This window comes from Onychostoma macrolepis, chromosome 02 (genome assembly GCF_012432095.1).
Source record: "Onychostoma macrolepis isolate SWU-2019 chromosome 02, ASM1243209v1, whole genome shotgun sequence".
Taxonomy (NCBI): domain Eukaryota; kingdom Metazoa; phylum Chordata; class Actinopteri; order Cypriniformes; family Cyprinidae; genus Onychostoma; species Onychostoma macrolepis.
The window spans coordinates 18268145-18293105 of record NC_081156.1 but is presented as its reverse complement, the minus strand read 5'-3'; the positions used below and the strand labels follow the sequence as shown (position 1 = coordinate 18293105).

Genomic DNA, 24961 nt, shown 5'->3' with positions numbered 1-24961 from the left:
TTTATTCTGTGGGTACACTGAGTGCCATTCCTGCTGAAAAGACCAAAATAGCTGGTCAACATCAGATGCGTTAGCATGTGGAGCATGTTTTTTGGATTCTGGTCTTCGGGGATTGTGTTCAAGCTTTGTAACTAGTCCACCAGGTTGCTGCTCATAATCGGCCAAACAATTGATGTCATACAACAATCGGGTTGCGCAGTGCCACTACAAGTCAAACACACCTAATATATATGCGTATTTGCATCGCTTTGACTGTTCTCTGTAGATCCTACCCTCTCACACACCACGATTGATCGATTAGGCCTATGTACAAAAGCTGCTTGTTACTGGTCAAACTACTTTTCGATCATTACCTTCAGCAAGTATGAAAACAGGAAAACAAAGCCAAAACGTGGATATTTTAGGCAATATAGAAATTCTGGCCAGGATTGTCTGGGAAAAAGAGGACATATGGTCACCTGTTTGTATATTATTTTATTTTTACCATATTATTTTACCGTAAAGTGATCAAAAATGAATGATAGTAAAGACATTTATAAATTACTAAAGATTTCTCTAATGTAAATGCTGTTCATTTGAAATGTCCATTTATCAAAGAATCCTGAAAAAAAAAATCATTTTCACAAAAATATTAAGCAGCACAAATAGATTCAACATTTTTAATAAATAAGAAATGTTTTGTGAGCAACAAATCAGCATATTAGAATGATTGAAGAAAGATTGGAGTTATGGCTGTTGTAAATTCCGCTTTGCCATTACGGGAAAAAAAATTACAGTGTATCGGTCTGGACATGCAAATGTTTGTATCGTTCATCAAACTCAAATGCGGCATATCATCTGAAATGTAAGTAGTAGCATCATTACCTGGCCGTCTGCTTTAATGCAAACCTAGAAAAATGTGCACTATTCAAGTGTTTGTGCAGAGTGTGGAAGCTGAACCGTAGCAGTTAACTTGTAGGTGCCAGTGTGATCATCTGCATTTAATTAAAATACATTTTTGCTCATACAGATAAGAGTAATAGATCTTTCAAATCTGTAAAAGCTCTACATGTGCTCTTCATTTGTGTGCACTCACAATAACAACACAGTGTTGTGCTTTTGTAAAATAATGAAAGCAAACAGGGTGCACTTTCTGCCATCTAGGTCTCTGGGAAATTAAGCATGTCAAAAAAAAAAAAAAACCTCTGTGCTTGCCTCACAGACATGAAAAATATACTATCTACAGAAAGCGAAATGTCTACTTTTAAATGAACCAATTCAAATGGAAAACAAATATTTTCATGTAATCCATATGAAACATGCACTAGTTTATCAATTAATTATTATGATGTTAAGGCAGTGTTGCTGTTTTTTCTCTGAAGTATTCATAATCATTTACTTCTGTGGCAAGCTTTAAGCGGGCTATAGGCAAGTAAAGGCTCATTATTATGAATTATATGTCTAATCACTTCAAATGAACGACTATTAGTCGATCAAAAAATCTTTAGTCGAGGGCAGCCCTAGTTTAAATACATGCAGCCATGATGAGCATGAGAGACGTCTTTCAAATTCATTAAAAAATCTTACAGACCCCAGTATTTAAATACTTTTGTATGGCTTTTCTTGGTAGGATGGATAAGATTTGCTTGTATTTTCCACAGGATGGGCCAGTGTTGAATGCTGGGATTACTCGTGTTCCATTACACAGACAGAAAAGCAGCAAGGTCAAGAGGCTTTATGCTCCAAATGGAAAAATACAACCTTGTTGCCTGTTTGTATCGTAGTCCAAGACCATGAAAGGTCAGAGTTGCATTGACTCATGCGACTGTTGAATGAAGCCACACAGTGCTAGCAGCACACAGTACATCAAACACACGTCCTCCTCGCATTCTGCTGATATGCGGCCGTCTCTTACATGCCATCAGAGCGTGGCATCAGTCCATCCACCATTGTGTGACAGCACGCTGCCTACACAGTGATACTGATATTACTTTACAGTGAGTCGGAGTCGAGCAGGCATCGTTCCATGCATCGCCAGCATATTGCTGTGAGTGTAATCTTTCACTTGTATGAGTGATGATGGCTGTTAAATCATCGTCACAGCCGTTACTTGCCGACGTTTTGTTTTTTTTAGAGTTCTAGCAGATTGCTTTTAAAACAGTATATAGTATTGCCTGGCAATAAATTAATCATCAAGGTGCTTTTTCAAAAAGTTGCACTTTCTTTCCAGAGTTTCAGTGTGCGTAAGTTTGTGTGTTGAGACCAACACAGCATAATCTTTCCTCTGGAGGCGCGTGGACCCCTGGCGCCCAGAAACCAGATGAAGAGCAGGCACGCTCCCTCGTGTACCCTGTAGACCGTCTGTGGCTGTCACTCATGCCGTCCCGCTCGTCTTCCACTGTAAAAGCAAAGTCCTGTTCCTCACTGACTACTCCTCCTGTTGCCATTAACAGGTCAAGTTCTTTCAGGCATGAAAAGTCTGCCTGGAAATGCATGTCACTCAATAACCTCAGCGTATAAACCCAAATCGGCTGAAGTTATAGTACGTATAACTTCAGAGGACAGAAGAGCATATGATTTCTTACCATGACGGTCCAGTGCAACTTTATTGATTGAATTTCTCTCCTCTGAATCTCAATGAGTGACCACCTGTGAGTGAGGTACAGTATATAGGAACATAAGAGCTACGTTTGAAGAGGAAGAATGATTTGACCGTAACAGAAACACTGCAAACTTGACGTATAGGCGTTTATAAAACTTCAGTTGGATTGTCATGAAGGAGCATGAGCAGTATTTCTGGCTCACTTGGTGACTAAAACATGAATAAAACACATTTTAACAACTCTTAGAAGTTTATCCTGACTAAACAAGTGATTTTTAGGGATTTTTATGATTTAATAAGTGAAACTAGTCAAAAACAAAATAGTGACACTGCCTAGAAATGACCTGTCTGTGTATAAACTTGTCTGGTGTGCTGGAAGAGAGAGAGACTTTGGAACCTCAATCGAACTGTTATGAATAAACAATGACCCGATCCCCATTCATAATGTAAGTGTACTATGGAGGGTTCATTCCCTGGTCAGGAGGATGTGCATTCAGCCTGAAATAACCATCCACTGCCCACAGATCTTGCCGTTGCTTTTTTATGTTGGTATGTGAATGGAGTAGCAGTCCAATGATTCAGGATCCTCAGATGTACTGATAAAAAAACTGAATTGCTGGCACTTCATATGGGTTAATATAAACTACCATTCAATTTTTTTAAATGTCTTTCTTTAATCATTTTGAAATTTATTTTATCAAGTAAAATTTAGCTGTGAAACAATAATACTGTGAAACATTATTACAATTAAAATAACTGTTTTATACATAAATCCATATAAATATAAATTGTGTGGCAAAAACATGGATATGATCTGTTTTTATCCTTTTGTTTACTATATTTATTTGTTTGGCCAGTGTCGTTGTGGGTTTTGGTTATTTTGCTGTTGTAAGACCTTTGAAATAATACAAATCATTTGGCGAAGTGATATGGTCATGTAATGCGGTCAAGAGCTGCCTGGAACTACGTTCGCCGTGCGTTTCCCTGAAAATAATTGCATACCTTAGAACGTTCGTCAGCCAATCAGATTCAAGCATTCATCGGCCCCGTAGTATAAATATATATATATATATATAGAGAGAGAGAGAGAGAGAGAGATGGTATTGAGATGACTGGGGAAAAATGTCCTTATTAAGCTGAATTCACCCTAAGACTCACCAAACCAAAAGCTTTAAAGGGTTACTCCACCCGAAAATTGTGTCATTAATCACTTACCCCCATGTCATTACAAACTCGTAAAAGCTTTGTTCATCTTCGGAACACAATTTAAGATATTTTGGATGAAAACCGAGAGGCTTGTGACTGTCCCATTGACTGCCAAGTAAATAATGTGGTGCGGCTGACACAGAAGAGCATACGCAGTTTGCATTCAGTGGATACTCTCCAAAATGGCGCTGTGTTCCGAAAGGGTTTTGAACGACATGGGGGTAAGTGATTAATGACAAAATTTTCATTTTCGGGAGGAGTAACCCTTTAATGTACGGGTCCTTAGAGGACTAACACACAATTTATATTTATACTGAACAAAATTATAAACGCAACACTTTTGTTTTTGCCCCCATTTTTCATGAGCCGAACTCAAAGATCTAAGACTTTTTCTATGTACACAAAAGGCCTATTTCTCTCAAATATTGTTCACAAATCTGTCTAAATCTGTGTTAGTGGGCACTTCTCCTTTACCGAGATAATCCATCCACCTCACAGGTGTGGCATATCAAGATGCTGATTAGATAGCATGATTATTGCACAGGTGTGCCTTAGGCTGACCACAATAAAAGGCCACTCTAAAATGTGCAGTTTTATCACACAACACAATGCCACAGATGTCGCAAGTTTTGAGGGAGCGTGCAATTGGCATGCTGACTGCAGGAATGTCCACCAGAGCTGTTGCCCATGAATTGAATGTTCATTTATCTACCATAAGCCGTCTCCAAAGGCGTTTCAGAGAATTTGGCAGTACATCCAACCGGCCTCACAACTGCAGACCACGTGTAACCACACCAGCCCAGGACCTCCACATCCAGTATCTTCACCTCCAAGATCGTCTGAGACCAGTCACCCGGACAGCTGCTGCAACAATCGGTTTGCATAACCAAAGAATTTCTGCACAAACTGTCAGAAACCGTCTCAGGGAAGCTCATTTGCATGCTCGTCGTCCTCATCGGGGTCTCGACCTGACTGCAATTCGTCGTCGTAACCGACTTGAGTGGGTAAATGCTCACATTCAATGGCGTCTGGCACTTTGGAGAGGTGTTCTCTTCACAGATGAATCCCGGTTTTCACTGTACAGGGCAGATGGCAGACAGCGTGTATGGCGTCGTGTGGGTGAGCGGTTTGCTGATGTCAACATTGTGGATCGAGTGGCCCATGGTGGCGGTGGGGTTATGGTATGGGCAGGCGTATGTTATGGACAACGAACACAGGTGCATTTTATTGATGGCTTTTTGAATGCACAGAGATACCGTGATGAGATCCTGAGGCCCATTGTTGTGCCATTCATCCACGACCATCACCTCATGTTGCAGCATGATAATGCACGGCCCCATGTTGCAAGGATCTGTACACAATTCCTGGAAGCTGAAAACATCCCAGTTCTTGCATGGCCAGCATACTCACCGGATATGTCACCCATTGAGCATGTTTGGGATGCTCTGGATCGGCATATACGACAGCGTGTTCCAGTTCCTGCCAATATCCAGCAACTTCGCACAGCCATTGAAGAGGATTGGACCAACATTCCACAGGCCACAATCACCAACCTGATCAACTCCATGCAAAGGAGATGTGTTGCACTGCGTGAGGCAAATGGTGGTCACACCAGATACTGACTGGTTTTCGGACCCCCCCAATACAGTAAAACTGCACATTTTAGAGTGGCCTTTTATTGTGGCCAGCCTAAGGCACACCTAAGGCCTTTTGTGTACATAGAAAAAGTCTTAGATCTTTGAGTTCAGCTCATGAAAAATGGGGGCAAAAACAAAAGGGTTGCGTTTATAATTTTGTTCAGTGAATATAAAGTTAAAATGTATTTAAATGAATATTCCTTTAAAATATGGGTTGTCTCAGTTGTTTGTAACCCATAATGTTAAATTGTCAATGGTTAGATATTAAAGGTGAAGATCAGGGATGGATCAAAGGCTGTTTTTAGGTTGATATGTGATTGATGCAGTTTAAAAAAGCTTGATAAAAAAAATGTGATGCAACTTGTGACAACAAAAGTACAAACAAATCTAAGCGCTCTCACAGGGCCGTTTTCCACTACCTGATTGGCAGGTTAGGGAAGCGCTGAGCTCTACGCTGTGCCAAGGGATGATGCACTTGTGAGTGTGTGTGTGTGATGACCAGTAGCGGCGATGGTTGGGGAGTTTAAATGAGACAGTGATGAAAAGGAGGCCCCTAGCCTGAAGAGAAGGAGAAAAATGTCAGCAGGAAGAAGCAGCGTCTTTTCTTCAGATAGGAAGTGCACAGCTACAGGCCTCAGATCAGCATGATCAAACCAACAGCTTTAATGTATAGGACTAACATGTAGGCATGTGGTTTGTGTTTTGTCATTCTCACTGGATTGCTCTAGGCAAGTGTATGCATTGTGTGTTAGCCCACCTTTTATGTCTTGCAATTTCTTATAGACTTTTTTAATACATGTTAACTACGTTTAGTAGATTATCATTACTTAAAAGGGATAGTTCACCCAAAAATTTAACTTCTGTCATCATTTACTCACCTTCATGTTCTTCCAAACCCATAAGAGTTTGGTGAATCTTCGAAACACAAATTAAAACACACCATTGAAAGTCCAGGTAACCAAAATTCAGAAAATCCAAATAGGCCACAAAAGAGTTGAAAAAACTAATTTAAAATTAAATCCAAGTCTTGTGAAGAGATATGATCATTTTATATAAAATACAGATTTATTTTAGGCTGCCTTTATGACCTTTTGGATATTCTTTTGGTTACCTGGACTTTCAAAGGGGGAACAGAAACATCTTAAGCCCAAAACACACTGCACAATTTTAGCAATCCTATAAAATCACTGCATGTCACATTGTGTGACATGGATCTAATAAACTTGGTCACGACGTGTGTGTAGACTGTACAATGAGGACACATATGACTCGTACGCTACGACACACGTTGCTATAGTAGAATAAAATGTTATCAGCATGCGCTAGTGGTAGACAAAAAGAACATGATAAATCACACTTTAGCAGTTGTATTTTGATGTGTGCTGAAAAAAAGTGGAAGTGGCGAAAGAGGAAGGGATAAGAGCTTGAGGTAAGCAGTTTTATGTATTGCTTACAATTATAACATTTTTATTAAATTAAATTAAGTTACTTTTTATTATTTTTTTTTATTTGTTTTGTTCAATAGTTGTATTTATTTTTGTGATTTGTATTTATTTATTGTTATTTTAAATTATTATTAAATAGTTGAATTATTATAAAACTATTACTGAGTTAACAAACCAATCAGTTTATTAAAAAGATAATAAAAATCATTAAGAAAATAAATCTAATAATAAATATGGGATTTTATTTAATTTTTTTTACACCTCTGCACATGGTGGTCTTTGACTGATGTGTGATCTGAATGTATGCATGAATCATTATGATTTCCTCAAGCAATTTAGATTGTTTTTTATATTACCTCCCACCCCTCTGACTGGTGTATGCGGAGATGCAGGAATAATCCAATCAAGGCAAGAGGATGCACATCAACATGTATAATCCCTTGAATCTCTTGGATTCATGGTTTCAGGTGGACCGTATAAGAAGGGGATACATATTGCAGAGTCGGAAACATAGACTACCCGTGACTTATCTGAAATCCAACAACGGCCATATGAGAGGCCTCTCTTAGTTTGGCCTTTAGGGTGAGCAGTGGAAATGCCAGGAGTATGCGCGTTTTCAAGCGCAGGCCTCTTTTGAAGCCCACTTATCTGATAAAGAAGCTGGACAGACGCCCACTCTTAAGGTCAGACGGAAGATCATACCGCGACCCTGCTGCTCTGCACCAGGCGACTGCGGTACCTTTGTCATGGTTTTCTTTTGATTCAGTCACTACTGATACTATGGCAGAGCCAGAGAACAGTATCTAAAGACTTAATCTGCCATTATTGCTTCATTTATTTTTGAATAGTGGCTTTACTAGCGCCTTGGGGTGAATTTGTGTTTTATTTAAGAGTATCATCAGCCCTTCATGTTTTTAGCTCTGCTGTCTGTTGAGGATCTGCATGAGTTGTATTCTAGGCCTACACATTGCAAAGGCAAGACAGTATCAAAAAATAGGCCATGGTTTGATACCGTGAACATCCAACCTGACACATCTAGAACAGTGTTTCCTAACCGTTTTATCTTATGTAGCCACACAGCACCATCACAGCTTCATTGACACCAAACCAGAAATGTGCACCTGTTAGCTCATACTTCATATCATCCTGAATAATTATTAATGCTATTAAAATGACCATTATTGCAATGATTCACTAAAAAAAAATCAATACTGTGGATGAGTAATAGGCTTGAGCTTCCTCTGAAGTGAAAATAACTGAACTGGGAAATATACTGTAGTATCCATTATTCATTCAATCATTCAAATTAATTTTATTTTTACAAATGATGTTTTTACAGTTATCATTATTAATTATTCTAAATTCTTTTGACTGTATTTTCTATTCTTTTAACCCCAATATTTTTTAAATCATTACTTCTGGTTTATGTATGTATGTATGTGTGTATTTATTTATTTATTTTACAGTTATGAATTCTTAAAAGATTTATTATAAATTATCTTGACAGCCCTAATATTTTTGAAGTCATTACTTCTGGTTTACATATTTAATATTTCGGTAACACTTTACAATAAGGTTCATTAGTTAACATTAGTTAAAAACATTAGTAAACCTGAACTAAGAATGAACAATACTTCTACAGCATTTATTAATCTTAGTTAATTAATAAATACTTACTTCTACAATACTTACAATACTTCTACAGCATTTACTAATGCATTATTAAAATCACAAGTTGTGTTTGTTAACATTAGTTAATGCTCTGTGAACTAACATGAGCAAACAATGAACAACTGTATTTTCATTAACTAACATTAACAAAGATTGATAAACAGTGTAATAAATGCGTTGCTCATTGTTTGTTCACGTTAGTTAATGCATTAACTAATGTTAACAAATGACACCTTATTGTAAAGTGTTACCAATATTTCTTTTAAAAATAATTTTATTTTAAAACATCTACAAATTATTATTATTTTTTTTTATTATTATTATTATTATTCATTATTACAAATTGTTGTAATCTTTTGACAGCTCTAATATTTTTAAAGTCATAAAGTCTGTTTATATATTCAACAGTATTAAACAGGTTCAACATTTCAAAATGCTTGAGAAACCCTAATCTAGAGTAAGCATGAAGGAATAACAGGTGGGCAAGATGTTGATACAGTGTCTTCTATGCATTTATATTCAAGCATTCAAAAAAACAAACACAATACCTCAAGGCATGCTGTTTCATTCTGATATGAGTGTAGTGCTGCACATTTACCTTAGTGAACTATTTTTTTTTGTCCATAAGTCAACATATCCATTATCTTTTACTTGTAAACTCATTGCCTCTGAATTGATTGAAGTCGGCAAGTAGTGTACTATAAAATCATGCTTTGCATACAAATGATCAAAGTGCAAACTGTAGCAGAGAGAATCTGGCAGACAGAGTGGGCGGCAGTCACTCTCAAAGAAATCAATGACAAAACATTGTGCAAACAAGACTATATCCCCCATAAGCATTTGTACACATTGTGTTTTTGTTTTTTTCCGTCATATTCAATAAAAATACTGTTGATTGCCAGTGGATTTGGGGAAACCCTCTTGTTAAAGTAACAGCCAAGCTGATGCAGTGCTCGTAACTTACTGTTAATGAATCTCTGGGGAGAGAGAATAAGTGTGTGTCTGTTCTTGGCTGGATGCCTATTAGGGTCAAAGGGTAAACTACACAGTGGGGATTTCTGGGGAAAACGCAGGGACGGGTCACTTGGCAAAGACGCATTACACTAACCCACGGGCCACAGTAACACACCTCAGACTGAGAGACCTTAACACCATTCACCACCAATCCATTACTGTTAGCAGATGACACAGCGCTTTTTAACAGATCTTTGTGTCGCAGTCGCTCATTATGACTGTGTTTGTCTGCGACAGACTGTCACATTCAGCCTTTTCTTTTCCTGTGAAAGCAGCGGGTTTGTTCAACTTTCTATGTTTTGTTGCAAAGATGCCAGTGTTGCCATAGCAGTTCCTACAGATTTCCCACCTTTTTGTGAGCAAGACTTTTTAAAAGTGAATTTGCTTGAGATTATTGCTGCAGCTTGTCGAGTTGGTACCTTAAAATATAGATTTGATTTCAAAATGACTAATTGGTGTTTGAAGCAAAGATTTTTTAGTAAGTAGGCCTATGAGAAATTCTTCAAGCACAGCGAGCAAAATCCATTTTTCCTAATACCTAAGTTATCACATGTGAATATAGTAATAGCGTTTTGCATATTATGTAATAGAATCGCTTTTGGTTTCGTTGTTAAATGTTCAATTTGAGGGTATAAAGTAGAAGAACTGTAAGCTCATCTGTATTCTTTACCTTACTGCAAAGGTGCATATTAAAAATTGAAATTTACATTTGAATCATAGGAGGAAGATTATAAAGGTAAATATAGATGTGATAATTAATTTAAAATACCTCCGTTTTTGCATAGGAACCGTTTCTCTTTATTATAAGCAAACGAAGAGCTCTGTCTGCCTAAAGGGGCAGAAAGGCCCATGAAGAGGTGAGTTACTTCCAACCGCAGATGTCCTCACCATGATTCGCTCAAAGAACCTTTAATAATTTAGTTTCTTTACTTTCAATGTAATAGTTACAGGCACTTTCCATTTATACAGAACACTTTGGTGTCCCATGACTTTTTTAAAAGCGTTGTAGACACACATCCCATGCTTTTGTTGTGAGAACTATTAGATACAGTATGTTATCTGGCATAAAGGGTAGCTTGTTTTAAAGACATCACATGTCTGTAGTCCCGTGTTAAAATGGGAATCTTGGCTTGTCCCACCTAAGAGATGTTAATCTACTCAACTGTATTTAACAAACTATATTTTCATAATTTTCACAGTCTGTTGTAGTAATATTCTTTTAACTGTAGTAAAAAAGTTTCTCATTTTTGTGTCGTTCTGCATCATTTGGTCTCGTAATTTACTATTTTATTTGTTTTTTAATTTAAAAAAATACTTTTTATTTTTGATGTTCATTTATGCTTATATCTATAAAAAACCTTTAAACTAGTTGCAGATATTGCAAACCTCATATAAAAATAAAATAAAACATAACACATTAAAATAAAGTATGTCATGTAACTTCCTTTAGTGTTAACAATTAACAGTAAACACCTTCTTTCACTGATCATTTGTTGAAGATGAAATAAAAAAGATAAAGATGCAATTTTGTGTCCTATTCGTGGAAAGTGTCTGCACACATTATAAAGGATTCCGTGTTTAACTATTCGTTTTACAATGACATGATGCTCCATTTTTGGTTGAATCATTTTGAGATGTGTTGAGTCATCAGCTTTGACATTAAATAATATAATTCATCAGCAGTTCAAAACGGTCCATCCACAGCAGATCTTGTTTTCAAAACAGCACGGAGACCAACATAGCCTGGAACAGTCTGTCCGGTTGTAAGGTCACGTTGAAAAGAAAAGCAGACAAAACATTGAGATATTCTAGCCGTCTGTCTGTCGCAGAAGCCGATTCTGCCTTGTCATTGAGAGTTCAGTGAGAGTTCAGAGAGAGAGGTTTTAAACGGGTTTTCTTTGTGTCTCGCACAGGTATTTCCACACCATCTATCTGGGCATCAGGAGCAGGCAGAGTGGAGAGAATGACCGCTGGAGGTTCTACTGGAGGATGGTGTACGAGTATGCTGACGTCAGCATGCTCCACCTACTGGCCACATTCCTGGAGAGCGCACCTCAGCTGGTGCTCCAGCTCTGTATCATCATACAGACTCACAAACTCCAGGCTGTGCAAGGTAACGCAACACAAGGGCACTCGAACTTCTCATGGACTTCCATTGTTTTTAGATCACCTAAAGGGGCGGTTACATTTACCATTGCTCTGTGATATCCAGTCAAGTCAATAGGAATCTCCATGTTCAGGAGTTCCCCAAAATGTTTATGTTTGGTCATGTGATTTCGCCGTGCTGACTGACAGAATGCTGCTTGGTTTGAAAGTGACTTCTGTGTGAGCTGTGCTTCATATCTTATACACTGTTAACCTTTTTTGCCCACAAAATTTCACTGAATTATCACTAATGTAACCACACATCAACCCATAAACATAACCCTCACAAAACCCCCTGTAAAACACTAGATTTCAATACAAACATAACTTCACAGATTTATAAGCACTTTTTGACGAGTGCCAGCTGAATAGTTCATTCCAACCTGATCTTACGGCAGTTCGTACATATTTGACAAAGTGGCAAATTTGAATGACCTCACTCATACGGATTCATATAACTTGTGAAAAATCTTACATATTTTATGAGGTGGCAAATTCGTAGGAACTCGTACGAAGGACTACACCTTAAAGAATTAGTTCACCCAAAAATGAAAATTCAGTCATTAATTACTCACCGTCATGTTGTTCCAAACCCGTAAGACCGTCGTTCTCTTCACAAATTAAGATATTTTTGATGAAGTCTGAGAGCTCTCAGACCCTCCATAGAAAGCAACGCAACTGAAATGTTCCCAGGCCCAGAAACATAGCAAGGAAATTGGTAAAATAGTCCATGTGACATCAGTGATTCAACCGTAATGTTATGAAGCTACGAGAATACTTTTTGTGTGCAAAAAAAAAAAAAAATAACGACTTTATTCAACAATTCTTCTCCTCATCCTGTCTGCAGCAGCACCCCGCCATTGTGGAGAGTATCACAATGCATGCACTTGCTTCCGGTTCATGTAAACATTGCATGCGCATGGTGCTGCTACTTACGTTAACACGTACATGCGTCTCCACACACATGCGTTGTTTACATTAACTGGAAGCAGCTCTTTTCTTTTGGGTGAACTAACTTTTTAACCCTGCCCCTAAACTTAACGGTCACAAAAATTAACCACCTCCTAAAATATGTACGAAATGGCCGTGTGATAGCGTTGTTGATTGTAGTCAAACCTGTACACACACTAATTGTGAATAATGAAGTGAATGTGGCAATTTCACCTATGTGCTAAAGTGTTACTAATGTAGGTGTTGGAGTGTGTGTGCTGAAAACAAGCCTAAGGTGGTTTGCTGATCTTAGCTAGCTAGCTTAGAATTGGTTTAGGTCATCTCTTACCCTAGTTAAGATATTTTGCGCTTGTTTAGCTGGTCTCCCAATCTGCCAAAACTGGTTTTAAGCTGGTTGACCAGTTGTTTCTCCAACCTGACCAGTTGATAAGTGTTCAAATACCCTTTAAAACCAGCAAAACATACCAGCCTACCTGCCCACCTTGTTTACCTGGTTTACTTTCATCAGAGATCCCAACATGTTTTTAGTCTAGGTTCTTCTTTTTGGATACTATCACAATGGTGCAGCTGCCATACTTCTTTGTAAGGGAAGGACATACTGAGGAGAGAGAACTCCCAGGTTTACTGTCATCCTTCACTTTATACATCTCATCCTGTCCATATAACAGTGATGGAGAGGGACAGAGAGCTCAAAAAACTCAACTGCCACTGAACATAAAAGACTGCTATGAGGGACTGAAGCGGAGTGCTTTTTCAAGAGTGTTGCCAAAAGTAAGCATTTAATAGGGAAATGTGAGTCTTTAAACCAACTGTGCAAATTATACAGCTAGGATAGTTAGAGGATAGAACTATTTTATAGCACTGTTTAGCAATCAACTCATAAATCCCAAGTTTTCTTCACCTTTTGTTTATACTCTTGTCACTTGATGTTTTAAATCCTGTTGTGTCAGCCACAGTCCGTTTACTGTGTAGTCTGATGCAAGCAGGTCTATAATACCGGAAAAAGCTATCTGTTAGCATTCCCATTGATTTTAATGAGAGTTACTTTGCTGACATATGACCCTTTGGAAGAATGTGATTTGCAATCTGCCATCTTTTTACTTATTACCAAAGCCTGGTTTCAGCAAACCCTTTAAGATAAGAAACCCTAAATTATTTCTTATCACTAAGGGTTTTCTTAACTTAAGAGTTGTCTGCTCACTCTAGAGCAGCAGGAAAGTGATGTCCTGACAACACTAATTGGTTAATGGCACCACAATATCGCTCACAGTCTCAAACTCTTCACAAGTATAACTCTTCTGAGCTGTGACGTCAAAGGCAGTAGACAGTCCTATTATAGATCCATATTATGCTTTTAAGGGCCCTTCACAAAATATTCACTGGGCAAACATCTACCACATAGTAAAATATCTCCAAAATGCATTTATTTAGAATATATGGCTACACTCTGACAAAAATGCAAAAATTGTACCATTAGAGGCACAACAGCTTATAACTGGGTCAGCACCCTCAGAGGGACATCTTTCTATCATATTTAAATTTACATTTAGTCATTTAGCAGACGCTTTTATCCAAAACGACTTATAAATGAGGACAATGGAAGCAATCAAAATCAACAAAATAGAAATAGAATACAAAAAGAATAGAGAAGCTAGTGTTAGTTATTTATTTATTTTTTTAAGAAAACAAGCAGTTAGTAAATTAATAGAGTGCAAGTCTAAAAGGGGCACGTATTTTTATTTTTTTTTCTCCGTATTCTTGAAGATGGCTAAGGACTCAGCTGCTCGGATTGAGATGGGCAGGTCATTCCACCAGGAGGGAACATTTAATTTAAAAGTCCGTGAAAGTGATTCTTTGGGATGGCACAATAAAGCAACGTTCACTTGCAGAACGCAAGCTTCTAGAGGGCACATAAGTCTGTCTGAAATAATGAATTTAGGTAAAGGGGTGCAGAGCACAGTGGTGGTTTTGTAGGCAAACATTAATGCCTTGAATTCTATGCGAGCAGCTATTGGTAGCCAGTGCAAATTGATAAACAGAGGTGTGACGTGCATTCTTTTTGGCTCATTAAAAATTAATTAGTCTAATTAATCTTGCTGCCGCATTCTGGCTTAATTGTAAAGGTTTGCTAGAACTGGCTGGAAGACCTGCCAAGAGAGCATTACAATAGTCAAGCCTGGACAGAACAAGAGCTTGAACAAGGAGTTATGAAGCATGTTCCGAAAGAAAGGGCCTGATCTTCTTGATGTTGAATAAAGCAAATCTGCATGACCTATTTACCCCTAAAAGGTTCTTAGTAGTACCTTAAGGGTACATATTACTACTTGTAAGGTAGGAATATGCACCTTTTAGGGGAAGAGATGCCCCTTTAACGTTACTGTCCCAATGACAAGTTGTTATACACATACATGTACAATTATTGCACGTTTTTACTGCAGTATCTCACAAAAGTGAGTACACCCCTCACATTTCGGCAATCATTTTAGTATATCTTTTCAAGGGACAATTCTATAGAAATGAAACTTGGATATATTTTAGAGTAGTCAATGTGCAACTTTTTTTTTTTTTTTACTGTCCTCTGAAAATAACTCAACATACAGCCATTATTGTCAAAAAAGCTGGCAACAAAAGTGAGTACACCCTAAGTGATGAGCGCTATACGTCATTTAACCATGCAAAGCCACATGTCCTATTCATCATGTTCATGTTTTTGTCTGCTTGACAGGACTATACCAATTTGTGTATCTTGTTTTAGAGCAGTTAAAATTTGGTGATTTGAGTACAATTCTCTCATACTGGCCACTGGATGTTCAACATGGCACCTCGTGACAAAGAACTCTCTGAGGATTTGAGAATTAGAATTGTTGCTCTCCACAAAGATGGCCGAGGCTATAAGAAATTCAGTAACACCCTGAAACTGAGTTACAGTACAGTGGCCAGTGGCATACAGAGGTTTTTCAAGACAGGTTTCACTCGGAACAGGCGTCGCAAGGGTCGATCAAAGAAGAGTCTTTGTGCTGTGCTGTGCGTCAGGTGCAGAAGCTGGCTTCAAAAAACAGACGCATGAGTGCTGCCAGCATTGCTTTAGAGGTTGCAGAAATGGAAGGTCAGCTTGTCAGTGCTCAGACCATACGTCGCACACTGTAACAAGTCGGTTTGCATGGCCGTTGTCCCAGAAGGAAGCCTCTTCTGAAGCTGGCTCACAAAAAAGACTGCAAACAGTTTGCTAAAGACAACCTGGGCAAGAGCATGAATTACTGGAACCATGTCCTGTGGTCTGATGAGTCTAAGGTAAACTTGTTGGGCTCAGATGGTGTCCAGCATGTGGTGACGCTCCTGGTGAGGAGTACCAAGAAAACTGTGTCTTGCCTACAGTCAAGCATGGTGGTGGTAGCGTAATGGTCTGGTGCTGCATGAGTGCTGCTGGTACTGGGGAGCTGAGGTTCATTGAGGGAAACATGGAGTCCAACATGTACTGTGACATTCTGAAGCAGAAGATGATGCCCTCCCTTCAGAAACTTGGCCGAATGGCAGTTTTCCAACATAATAACGACCCCAAACACACCGCCAAGATGACAACTGCTTTGCTGATGAAGCTAAAGGTGAAGGTGATGGAGTGGCCAAGTATGTCTCCAGACCTGAACCCTATGGAGCACATGTGGATCATCCTCAAACGGAAGGTGGAGAAGCACCATGTGTCTAACATCCAGCAGCTCTGTGATGTCAGTATGGAGTGGAAGAGGATGCCAGCAACAACCTGCGCAGCTCTGGTGAACTTCAAGCCCAGGAGGATTAAGGGAGTGCTTGATAACAATGGTGCCCCTACAAAATATTGACGCTTTTGACACAGTTTTGACATGTTCACTTAGGGTTTACTCATTTTTGTTGCCAGTTATTTGGACAATAATGGCTATATGCTGAGTTATATTTAGAGGACAGTAAATTTGTACTTCTATACAAGCTGTACATTGACTACTCTAAAATATATCCAAGTTTCATTTGTGTAGTATTGTCCCTTGAGAAGATATAATACAATTGTTGCTGAAATGTGAGGGGTGTACTCACTTTTGTGAGATACTGTATCTACCAGCAGTAACTAACTTTACAATGCTAACCAATCCTAACTAATTGGTTTGTTACTTATAGGACACAAAAATATGCCAAAATCACATCACATGCTCAGATTGGGGATATGTTTCCAAAAAGCATTGTTAGCAAACTATGGTCACAAGTTCTGGCATTAGCTACATATACCTACAGTGAGGAAAATAAGTATTTGAACACCCTGCTATTTTGCAAGTTCTCCCACTTAGAAATCATGGAGGGGTCTGAAATTGTCATCGTAGGTGCATGTCCACTGTGAGAGACATAATCTAAAAAAAAAAAAATCCAGAAATCACAATGTATGATTTTTTAACTATTTATTTGTATGATACAGCTGCAAATAAGTATTTGAACACCTGAGAAAATCAATGTTAATATTTGGTACAGTAGCCTTTATTTGCAATTACAGAGGTCAAACGTTTCCTGTAGTTTTTCACCAGGTTTGCACACACTGCAGGAGGGATTTTGGCCCTCCTCCACACAGATCTTCTCTAGATCAGTCAGGTTTCTGGCCTGTCGCTGAGAAACACGGAGTTTGAGCTCCCTCAAAGATTCTCTATTGGGTTTAGGTCTGGAGACTGGCTAGGCCACGCCAGAACCTTGATATGCTTCTTACAGAGCCACTCCTTGGTTATCCTGGCTGTGTGCTTGGTCATTGTCATGTTGGAAGACCCAGCCTCGACCCATCTTCAATGCTCTAACTGAGGGAAGGAGGTTGTTCCCCAAAATCTGGCAATACATGGCCCCGGTCATCCTCTCCTTAATACAGTGCAGTCGCCCTGTCCCATGTGCAGAAAAACACCCCAAAGCATGATGCTACCACCCCATGCTTCACAGTAGGGATGGTGTTCTTGGGATGGTACTCATCATTCTTCTTCCTCCAAACACGTTTAGTGGAATTATGACCAAAAGTTCTATTTTGGTCTCATCTGACCACATGACTTTCTCCCATGACTCCTCTGGATCATCCAAATGGTCATTGGCAAACTTAAGTCGGGCCTGGACATGTGCTGGTTTAAGCAGGGGAACCTTCCGTGCCATGCATGATTTCAAACCATGACGTCTTAGTGTATTACCAACAGTAACCTTGGAAACGGTGGTCCCAGCTCTTTTCAGGTCATTGACCAGCTCCTCCCGTGTAGTTCTGGGCTGATTTCTCACCTTTCTTAGGATCATTGAGACCCCACGGTGAGATCTTGCATGGAGCCCCAGTCCGAGGAGATTGACAGTCATGTTTAGCTTCTTCCATTTTCTAATGATTGCTCCAACAGTGGACCTTTTTCACCAAGCTGCTTGGCAATTTCCCGTAGCCCTTTCCAGCCTTGTGGAGGTGTACAATTTTGTCTCTAGTGTCTTTGGACAGCTCTTTGGTCTTGGCCATGTTAGTAGTTGGATTCTTACTGATTGTATGGGGTGGACAGGTGTCTTTATGCAGCTAACGACCTCAAACAGGTGCATCTAATTTAGGATAATAAATGGAGTGGAGGTGGACATTTTAAAGGCAGACAAACAGGTCTTTGAGGGTCAGAATTCTAGCTGCTAGACAGGTGTTCAAATACTTATTTGCAGCTGTATCATACAAATAAATAGTTAAAAAATCATACATTGTGATTTCTGGATTTTTTTTTTTAGATTATGTCTCTCACAGTGGACATGCACCTACGATGACAATTTCAGACCCCTCCATGATTTCTAAGTGGGAGAACTTGCAAAATAGCAGGGTGTTCAAATACTTATTTTCCTCACTGTATATCACACTATATCAGTGTTTCCCAAAACCATATTTCCAATGAACATTTTCATACATTATTACAAACTGACATAGTTGGAAGTACAGCTCTCGGTCTGTCTTTAGAGGCATAGTTTATTGTTAGTGATGACATGTGGACCTAACAATTGGACAACAAAAACAGCAGTGTAGCCATCAGATGCCATGTACGTTATTTGCAGCAGTTGTCAAATTAATTTGATCTCAAAATGATTTATTAGCAGAAGTCATTTAATCCAAGATTGAATCAAAGACAATTTTTTATTGTTAAACCATGTGCAACAACGTTTCAGGAAAGAGTTATGCTGTTTTTACCAGGTTTTATCAATCTATTGGAAACTAAACTGTGTCAGAAAGGTGCTGTTAGATTCATATTGACAAATCTTCAAAATATATTTAGTTTTGTGGCAGTTAGTGGTAGTTAAACTAGATATCCAAGTGCAGGGTTATATATTCTACTTTGTTTAATGAGTTATATCCGGGATATAATCAGCAGTTATTACGTTTGGAGGCACATAATTTGTTTTCACTTGTGCACTCCCATTTTTTTCACTGATTTCCTCAGTGTTTAATGAACAATCATTTACAGAGACTACTGAGATTATTTGAATTATTTCTATTTTTTAGACCTGCCTATTATTGTGATACCAAAACTTAAATGTCTTATTAACTCAACAAACTTATTTATATCGGTCTCTTCCTGAATAAGTGGATAAGAATAAGTGGACCGGGTTATGTAGATTCACAGAGCCGGACTTTAAGAACAGAAGATAATCTGTTGTCATGTTTCTCATTGCTACTAAGAACACTAAGGTAGATTTATGGGACACTTTAAAACCTTCAGCTTGACATTGTGGTGACCTTTCAGTCAGCCCACATTAACCAACACTCATAAAAAATGGTCATGTTACCAGAGCTGTTCATAAATGGCCATTCTGTTGATTTGTGCTTTTGTGTTTTGTGGATTGCAGAGCCCTGCCTAGCAGTTAAAGCTTCAGCGCCTTTATGTGCTGTCTTCTGTTCTTCATAATCTTCCATAAACAAAAGTGCCCAGGGACTGTCAGAATTTTCTCCCATCAAGGCTGAGAAATGATTTATGAAAGCAGGGGTCCTGGGCTCCTAATGCAACAGAGCTGCGAATATCCTCTTTTTTTTTTGAGCGTGAGGATCTGAGCGTCTGCGCCGTGTGACAGTGGGAGCCGGTCTGGAGGCAGTTTTGCTCGTGGTGTTTGGTAGAGCAGAGCGGAGAGCCGTCTGATGCTCAAAACTCTTTCATCGGAGACTTTCCTTTGAGATTTGTCGCTCTTACACTTACAAGTCAAAAACAACATTGAGCAAAGTGTAAAAATTTAACCCAACAGTACAGTCCTAATTCAAAAGTCTTCTAAATAGACGAAACAACTTGGGTACCATTTGATGGCAGACGCACCGTGGTGAAATGTAGGACGCATTTGATTTGTGTTTCTCTGACTCAGGCTGTCTCTCGTTTGCTCTGCAAATGCATCCTCCCTAACTTTACCAGTAACTGTTGCAGTAAAAGACACTGTCAGTCAGTAAAGCCGTATCTTTTCTCACTATTTTCCCTTACGCAGCTTCTCTTTGGACCCCTGCCAGAAATTAAATCTCTCTACCTGCTCACATAAATAATGGGCCACTCAGCCATAACCATTTCCTGCAACACTTCAGCGTAGGAAAAAGCCTTGCTCATAACATGCACCCAGTGGACTGTTTTGTTCGCAACTACAGGAAGCAACTCTTTCTCTTTAACTATTCTTCACATTTCAATCATTTTTGTCTGTATGCCATAAACACAAATGTGTCCCTTGTCACACCATTAAAAAAATTTTTGTAGTAATTGTGCATATTTTCTTTTTTTTAGTTAGATAAGTTATCACTGAATCATCATAAGAATCAACATTAAGTTTTAAACAGGGCTATTCAAGGGTCTTTCAACTACATTTTTTTTTCTCACACAAATTTTTGTGAAACAATGAATATATGGTTAAAATAAAAAATACTATATATATATATATATATATATATATATATACAGTGGGGCAAAAAAGTATTTAGTCAGCCACCAATTGTGCAAGTTCTCCCACTTAAAAAGATGAGAGAGGCCTGTAATTTTCATCATAGGTATACCTCAACTATGAGAGACAAAATGAGAAAAAAAAATCCAGAAAATCACATTGTAGGATTTTTAAAGAATTAATTGGTAAATTCCTCGGTAAAATAAGTATTTGGTCACCTACAAACAAGCAAGATTTCTGACTCTCACAGACCTGTAACTTCTTCTTTAAGAGGATCCTCTGTCCTCCACTCGTTACCTGTATTAATGGCATCTGTTTGAACTCATTATCAGTATAAAAGACACCTGTCCACAACCTCAAACAGTCCAACTGCAAACTCCACCATGGCCAAGACCAAAGAGCTGTCAAAGGACAACAGAAACAAAATTGTAGACCTGCACCAGGCTGGGAAGACTGAATCTGCAATAGGTAAGCAGCTTGGTGTGAAGAAATCAACTGTGGGAGCAATTATTAGAAAATGGAAGACATACAAGACCACTGATAATCTCCCTCGATCTGGGGCTCCACGCAAGATCTCACCCCATGGGGTCAAAATGATCACAAGAACTGTGAGCAAAAATCCCAGAACCACACGGGGGGACCTAGTGAATGACCTGCAGAGAGCTGGGACCAAAGTAACAAAGGCTACCATCAGTAACACACTGCGCTGCCAGGGACTCAAATCCTTAACTGCCAGACGTGTCCCCCTGCTTAAGCCAGTACATGTCCGGCCCGTCTGAAGTTTGCTAGAGAGCATTTGGATGATCCAGAAGAGGATTGGGAGAATCAGATGAAACCAAAATAGAACTTTTTGTTAAAAACTCAACTTGTCGTGTTTGGAGGAGAAAGAATGCTGAGTTGCATCCAAAGAACACCATACCTACTGTGAAGCATGGGGGTGGAAACATCATGCTTTGGAGCTGTTTTTCAGCAAAGGGACCAGGACGACTGATCCGTGTAAACGAAAGAATGAATGGGGCCATGTATCGTGAGATTTTGAGTGAAAACTTCCTTCCGTCAGCAAGGGCATTGAAGATGAAACGTGGCTGTGTCTTTCAGCATGACAATGATCCCAAACACACCGCCCGGGCAACGAAGGAGTGGCTTCATAAGAAGCATTTCAAGGTCCTGGAGTGGCCTAGCCAGTCTCCAGATCTCAACCCCATCGAAAATCTTTGGAGGGAGTTGAAAGTCCGTGTTGCCCAGCGACAGCCCCAAAACATTACTGCTCTAGAGGAGATCTGCATGGAGGAATGGGCCAAAATACCAGCAACAGTGTGTGAAGACTTACAGAAAACGTTTGACCTCTGTCATTGCCAACAAAGGGTATATAACAAAGTATTGAGATGAAATTTTGTTATTGACAATACTTATTTTCCACCATAATTTGCAAATAAATTCTTTAAAAATCCTACAATGTGATTTTTCTGGATTTTTTTTTTCTTCTCATTTTGTCTCTCATAGTTGAGGTATACCTATGATGAAAATTACAGGCCTCTCTCATCTTTTTAAGTGGGAGAACTTGCACAATTGGTGGCTGACTAAATACTTTTTTACCCCACTGTATATGTGTATATATATATATATATGAAATCATAGTACTGTACCATACTTTTTTTTTTTTTTTAGTATACCTCCACTGTTGGGAGCATAAACGAGTTTTACAGACAAGTTTTTGGCATCTATTTTGACTACATTTCTGTTTTATTGGTGATCAGGTACATTTTTGTCAAATCAGCCAGCCACATGTTGGTATAGAAAACACTTATATTTGCCAACAGAAACTGTAATATTAATAGATTTACAATGAGAAAGATTAAATAAAAATATTGAATTCAATACAATAAGTTAGAGAGAAACGTAAATGATTTTTTGCAGAATTTTTGAAGAATCTTCATGCAGCTCTTTTTCTCCAAAAAGGACAAAAACACAATAAAAGCAAGTAGTCCATAAAACATAAACTATATTTCATAAATTCATTTTCATCATTTTCTTGTGTAAACAGATAAAATAACAACATGGAATGTTTGGAACAACAAGAGGGTGAGCAAATGTTGAAAAATGATAAAAGAATTTTCATTTTTTTGGTAAACTATTCCCTTAATGTGAACGGATTTGAGCGGCCTGTAGAAGTAGATGAAGAAGATACTGCAGTGATGCTGTGGTTTGCATAACCCTGCTGCTACTACACACCCTACAAACACACAACACTCGCGCACACACACACACACACTGTCTATGCCCTCCTCCCCTCTCCAAATTACTGCAGCTCTCATGAGCAGGAGCAGCAAGGAGCATTACGTCACTGCTGCCGCTCTCACAGCCTCGCACGCTGGACCGTGGCAGGTTCCCGTGGCGACCGTCTCCTCAGGATGCGCTGCACGTGCGCAGGATACGAGGGAGGGAGGGAGAAATACATGCACCCTCACTGTAGTAGAGAGCATCGGAGCCAAGCCGCAGGCCAGATAGCCCACAGAATAAGAATTATAGCCTGGCCTCTGTCAGTTAATTACCCCACTTTACAAAGTAGTCATTACACCTCCTCAGCTCTCTCCAGCTACTAATGGACCAGATTTAATCTAAGTGGGTTAAACACATAAATAAGCTATTGAAAAAAACTCACAGTATAAACAAACACTAGACAGACAGACAGACATATAGATAGATAGATAGATAGATAGATAGATAGATAGATAGATAGATAGATAGATAGATAGATAGATAGACAGATAGATAGATAGATAGATAGATAGATAGATAGATAGATAGATAGTGTTTTATGCTGCATTTATTTGAACAAAAATATAGTCAAGACTACTATTGTGAATTATTATTGCAGTTTTAAATAACTCTCTTTGGTATTTTAATATATTTTAAAATGTCATTTATTTTTGTGATGGCAAATCTGAATATTCAGCATCATTACTTCTGTCTTTAGTGTCACGTGATCCTTCAGAAATCTTTTTGTGGAAACTGTGATACATTTTTCTCATGATCATTAATAAACAGAAAGTTCAAAAAACAGCATTTATTTGAATATATTTATTTATTTATCCTTTGTATGGTTGCAAAGGGGTGGAAAATTTCTGAAAATTCCCCAAATTTTCCCCCAAAAAATCCCAGAAAGTTTCCAAAGTTTTTCTGGAAAGAAAGTTTAGGAAATTGTCCGCCTTTATGCAGCCCTAATGCTGTCACTGTTAAACAATTTAATGCATACTTGCTGAATGAAAGTATTGAATTCTTTAAAAATATATATTTTACCAACTTCGAACCTTAGTGTATGTCAGTGAATGTATGTCAGGAAGGGGGTAATTTTGGCTGCATTTTATTTTAGGATTTTGCTGGAAGTGCTAAGCCAATCTGGATGTTGACAGCAGAGTTAATCACAATTTTTTAGGGCATTTAGAATCACCTGATTCCAATTTTTAGGCTGAGAACCACAGTACCTTGTAAAAGTAAATAGTAAAAAAAAAAAAATAAGAATTGAGAAATCCTACTTTATCCAGTATAGAATCTGCCTTTGATCCACAAATTTGAAGAGAATATTTTAATGCGATTCACTATAAATGAAATTGTAGCTGAATAGTTTGTCATGTCACGCTTCAGATTCAGCTGTGTAAAACATGGCTAATCTGTTGCAAGAGGAGAAATAGTGTTACGTTTATAATTATCTTTATTTATGAGAAATTATTCGCAATCTGGATGGATTCAAATCATGGGTCCAGATCTGGACTGCAGTCTGCTAATTGGTGTGTGTTTACTGTTGTAAAGACCGTTGACTGCCCCTCCACACTCGCAGTCCTCCACAGAGGATGTGACCACTGCTTACCGCTCGCTCCGGGAGTGTCGACATCACACAGTCAATTCCACAGATAAGATTCTGAGCTTTTAATTGCTCTTCAGACTAATAAAAATAGATGCCCAGGGTGCACATTCTCTGTTATGGATGTGCTATGCAATGCTATCAATGAATATCTTTACCGTTGATTGTCTGCTTTGTTCGGTGTAGAGTGTCCATAATGCACAGCTCATCTGAATACAGATGGCAGAGAAATGGCAAATCTGTCTGTCACAGCTTTTGTGGAACGGTGAGCCTCCAGCCTCCAGCCTCTGTGAAATGAAAATAATACGCACCTTTATTTGGACACAAATTAACACATCTTTGCACATTCATCATTTCACATGAGGACTCGTTCAATTATTCATGGCCATGGTGTTATCTTAGGAACGTGAGATTCTGCGTTTTTACTGATGCCGTTTGAAAGGAACTGGTTGGCACTGAAGCTTCCTGTTATCTCAACCTTTCCTCTGCTTGCACTACAACATTATACAAAGGGACATTATTCTGAAAACTGTGTATTGTCCTG

The 24961-nt window shown here is 38.6% G+C and overlaps 1 protein-coding gene across 1 annotated transcript in view; it reads left to right on the top strand.

The window, feature by feature from the left end:
- xkr4 (XK related 4) overlaps positions 1-24961 on the top strand; it is a 68389-nt gene that overhangs the window by 34236 nt on the left and 9192 nt on the right. Inside the window, exon 2 of the mRNA XM_058760833.1 lies at positions 11468-11667. Coding sequence (XP_058616816.1) covers positions 11468-11667 — 200 coding nt within the window. The remainder of the gene's footprint in view (positions 1-11467; positions 11668-24961) is intronic.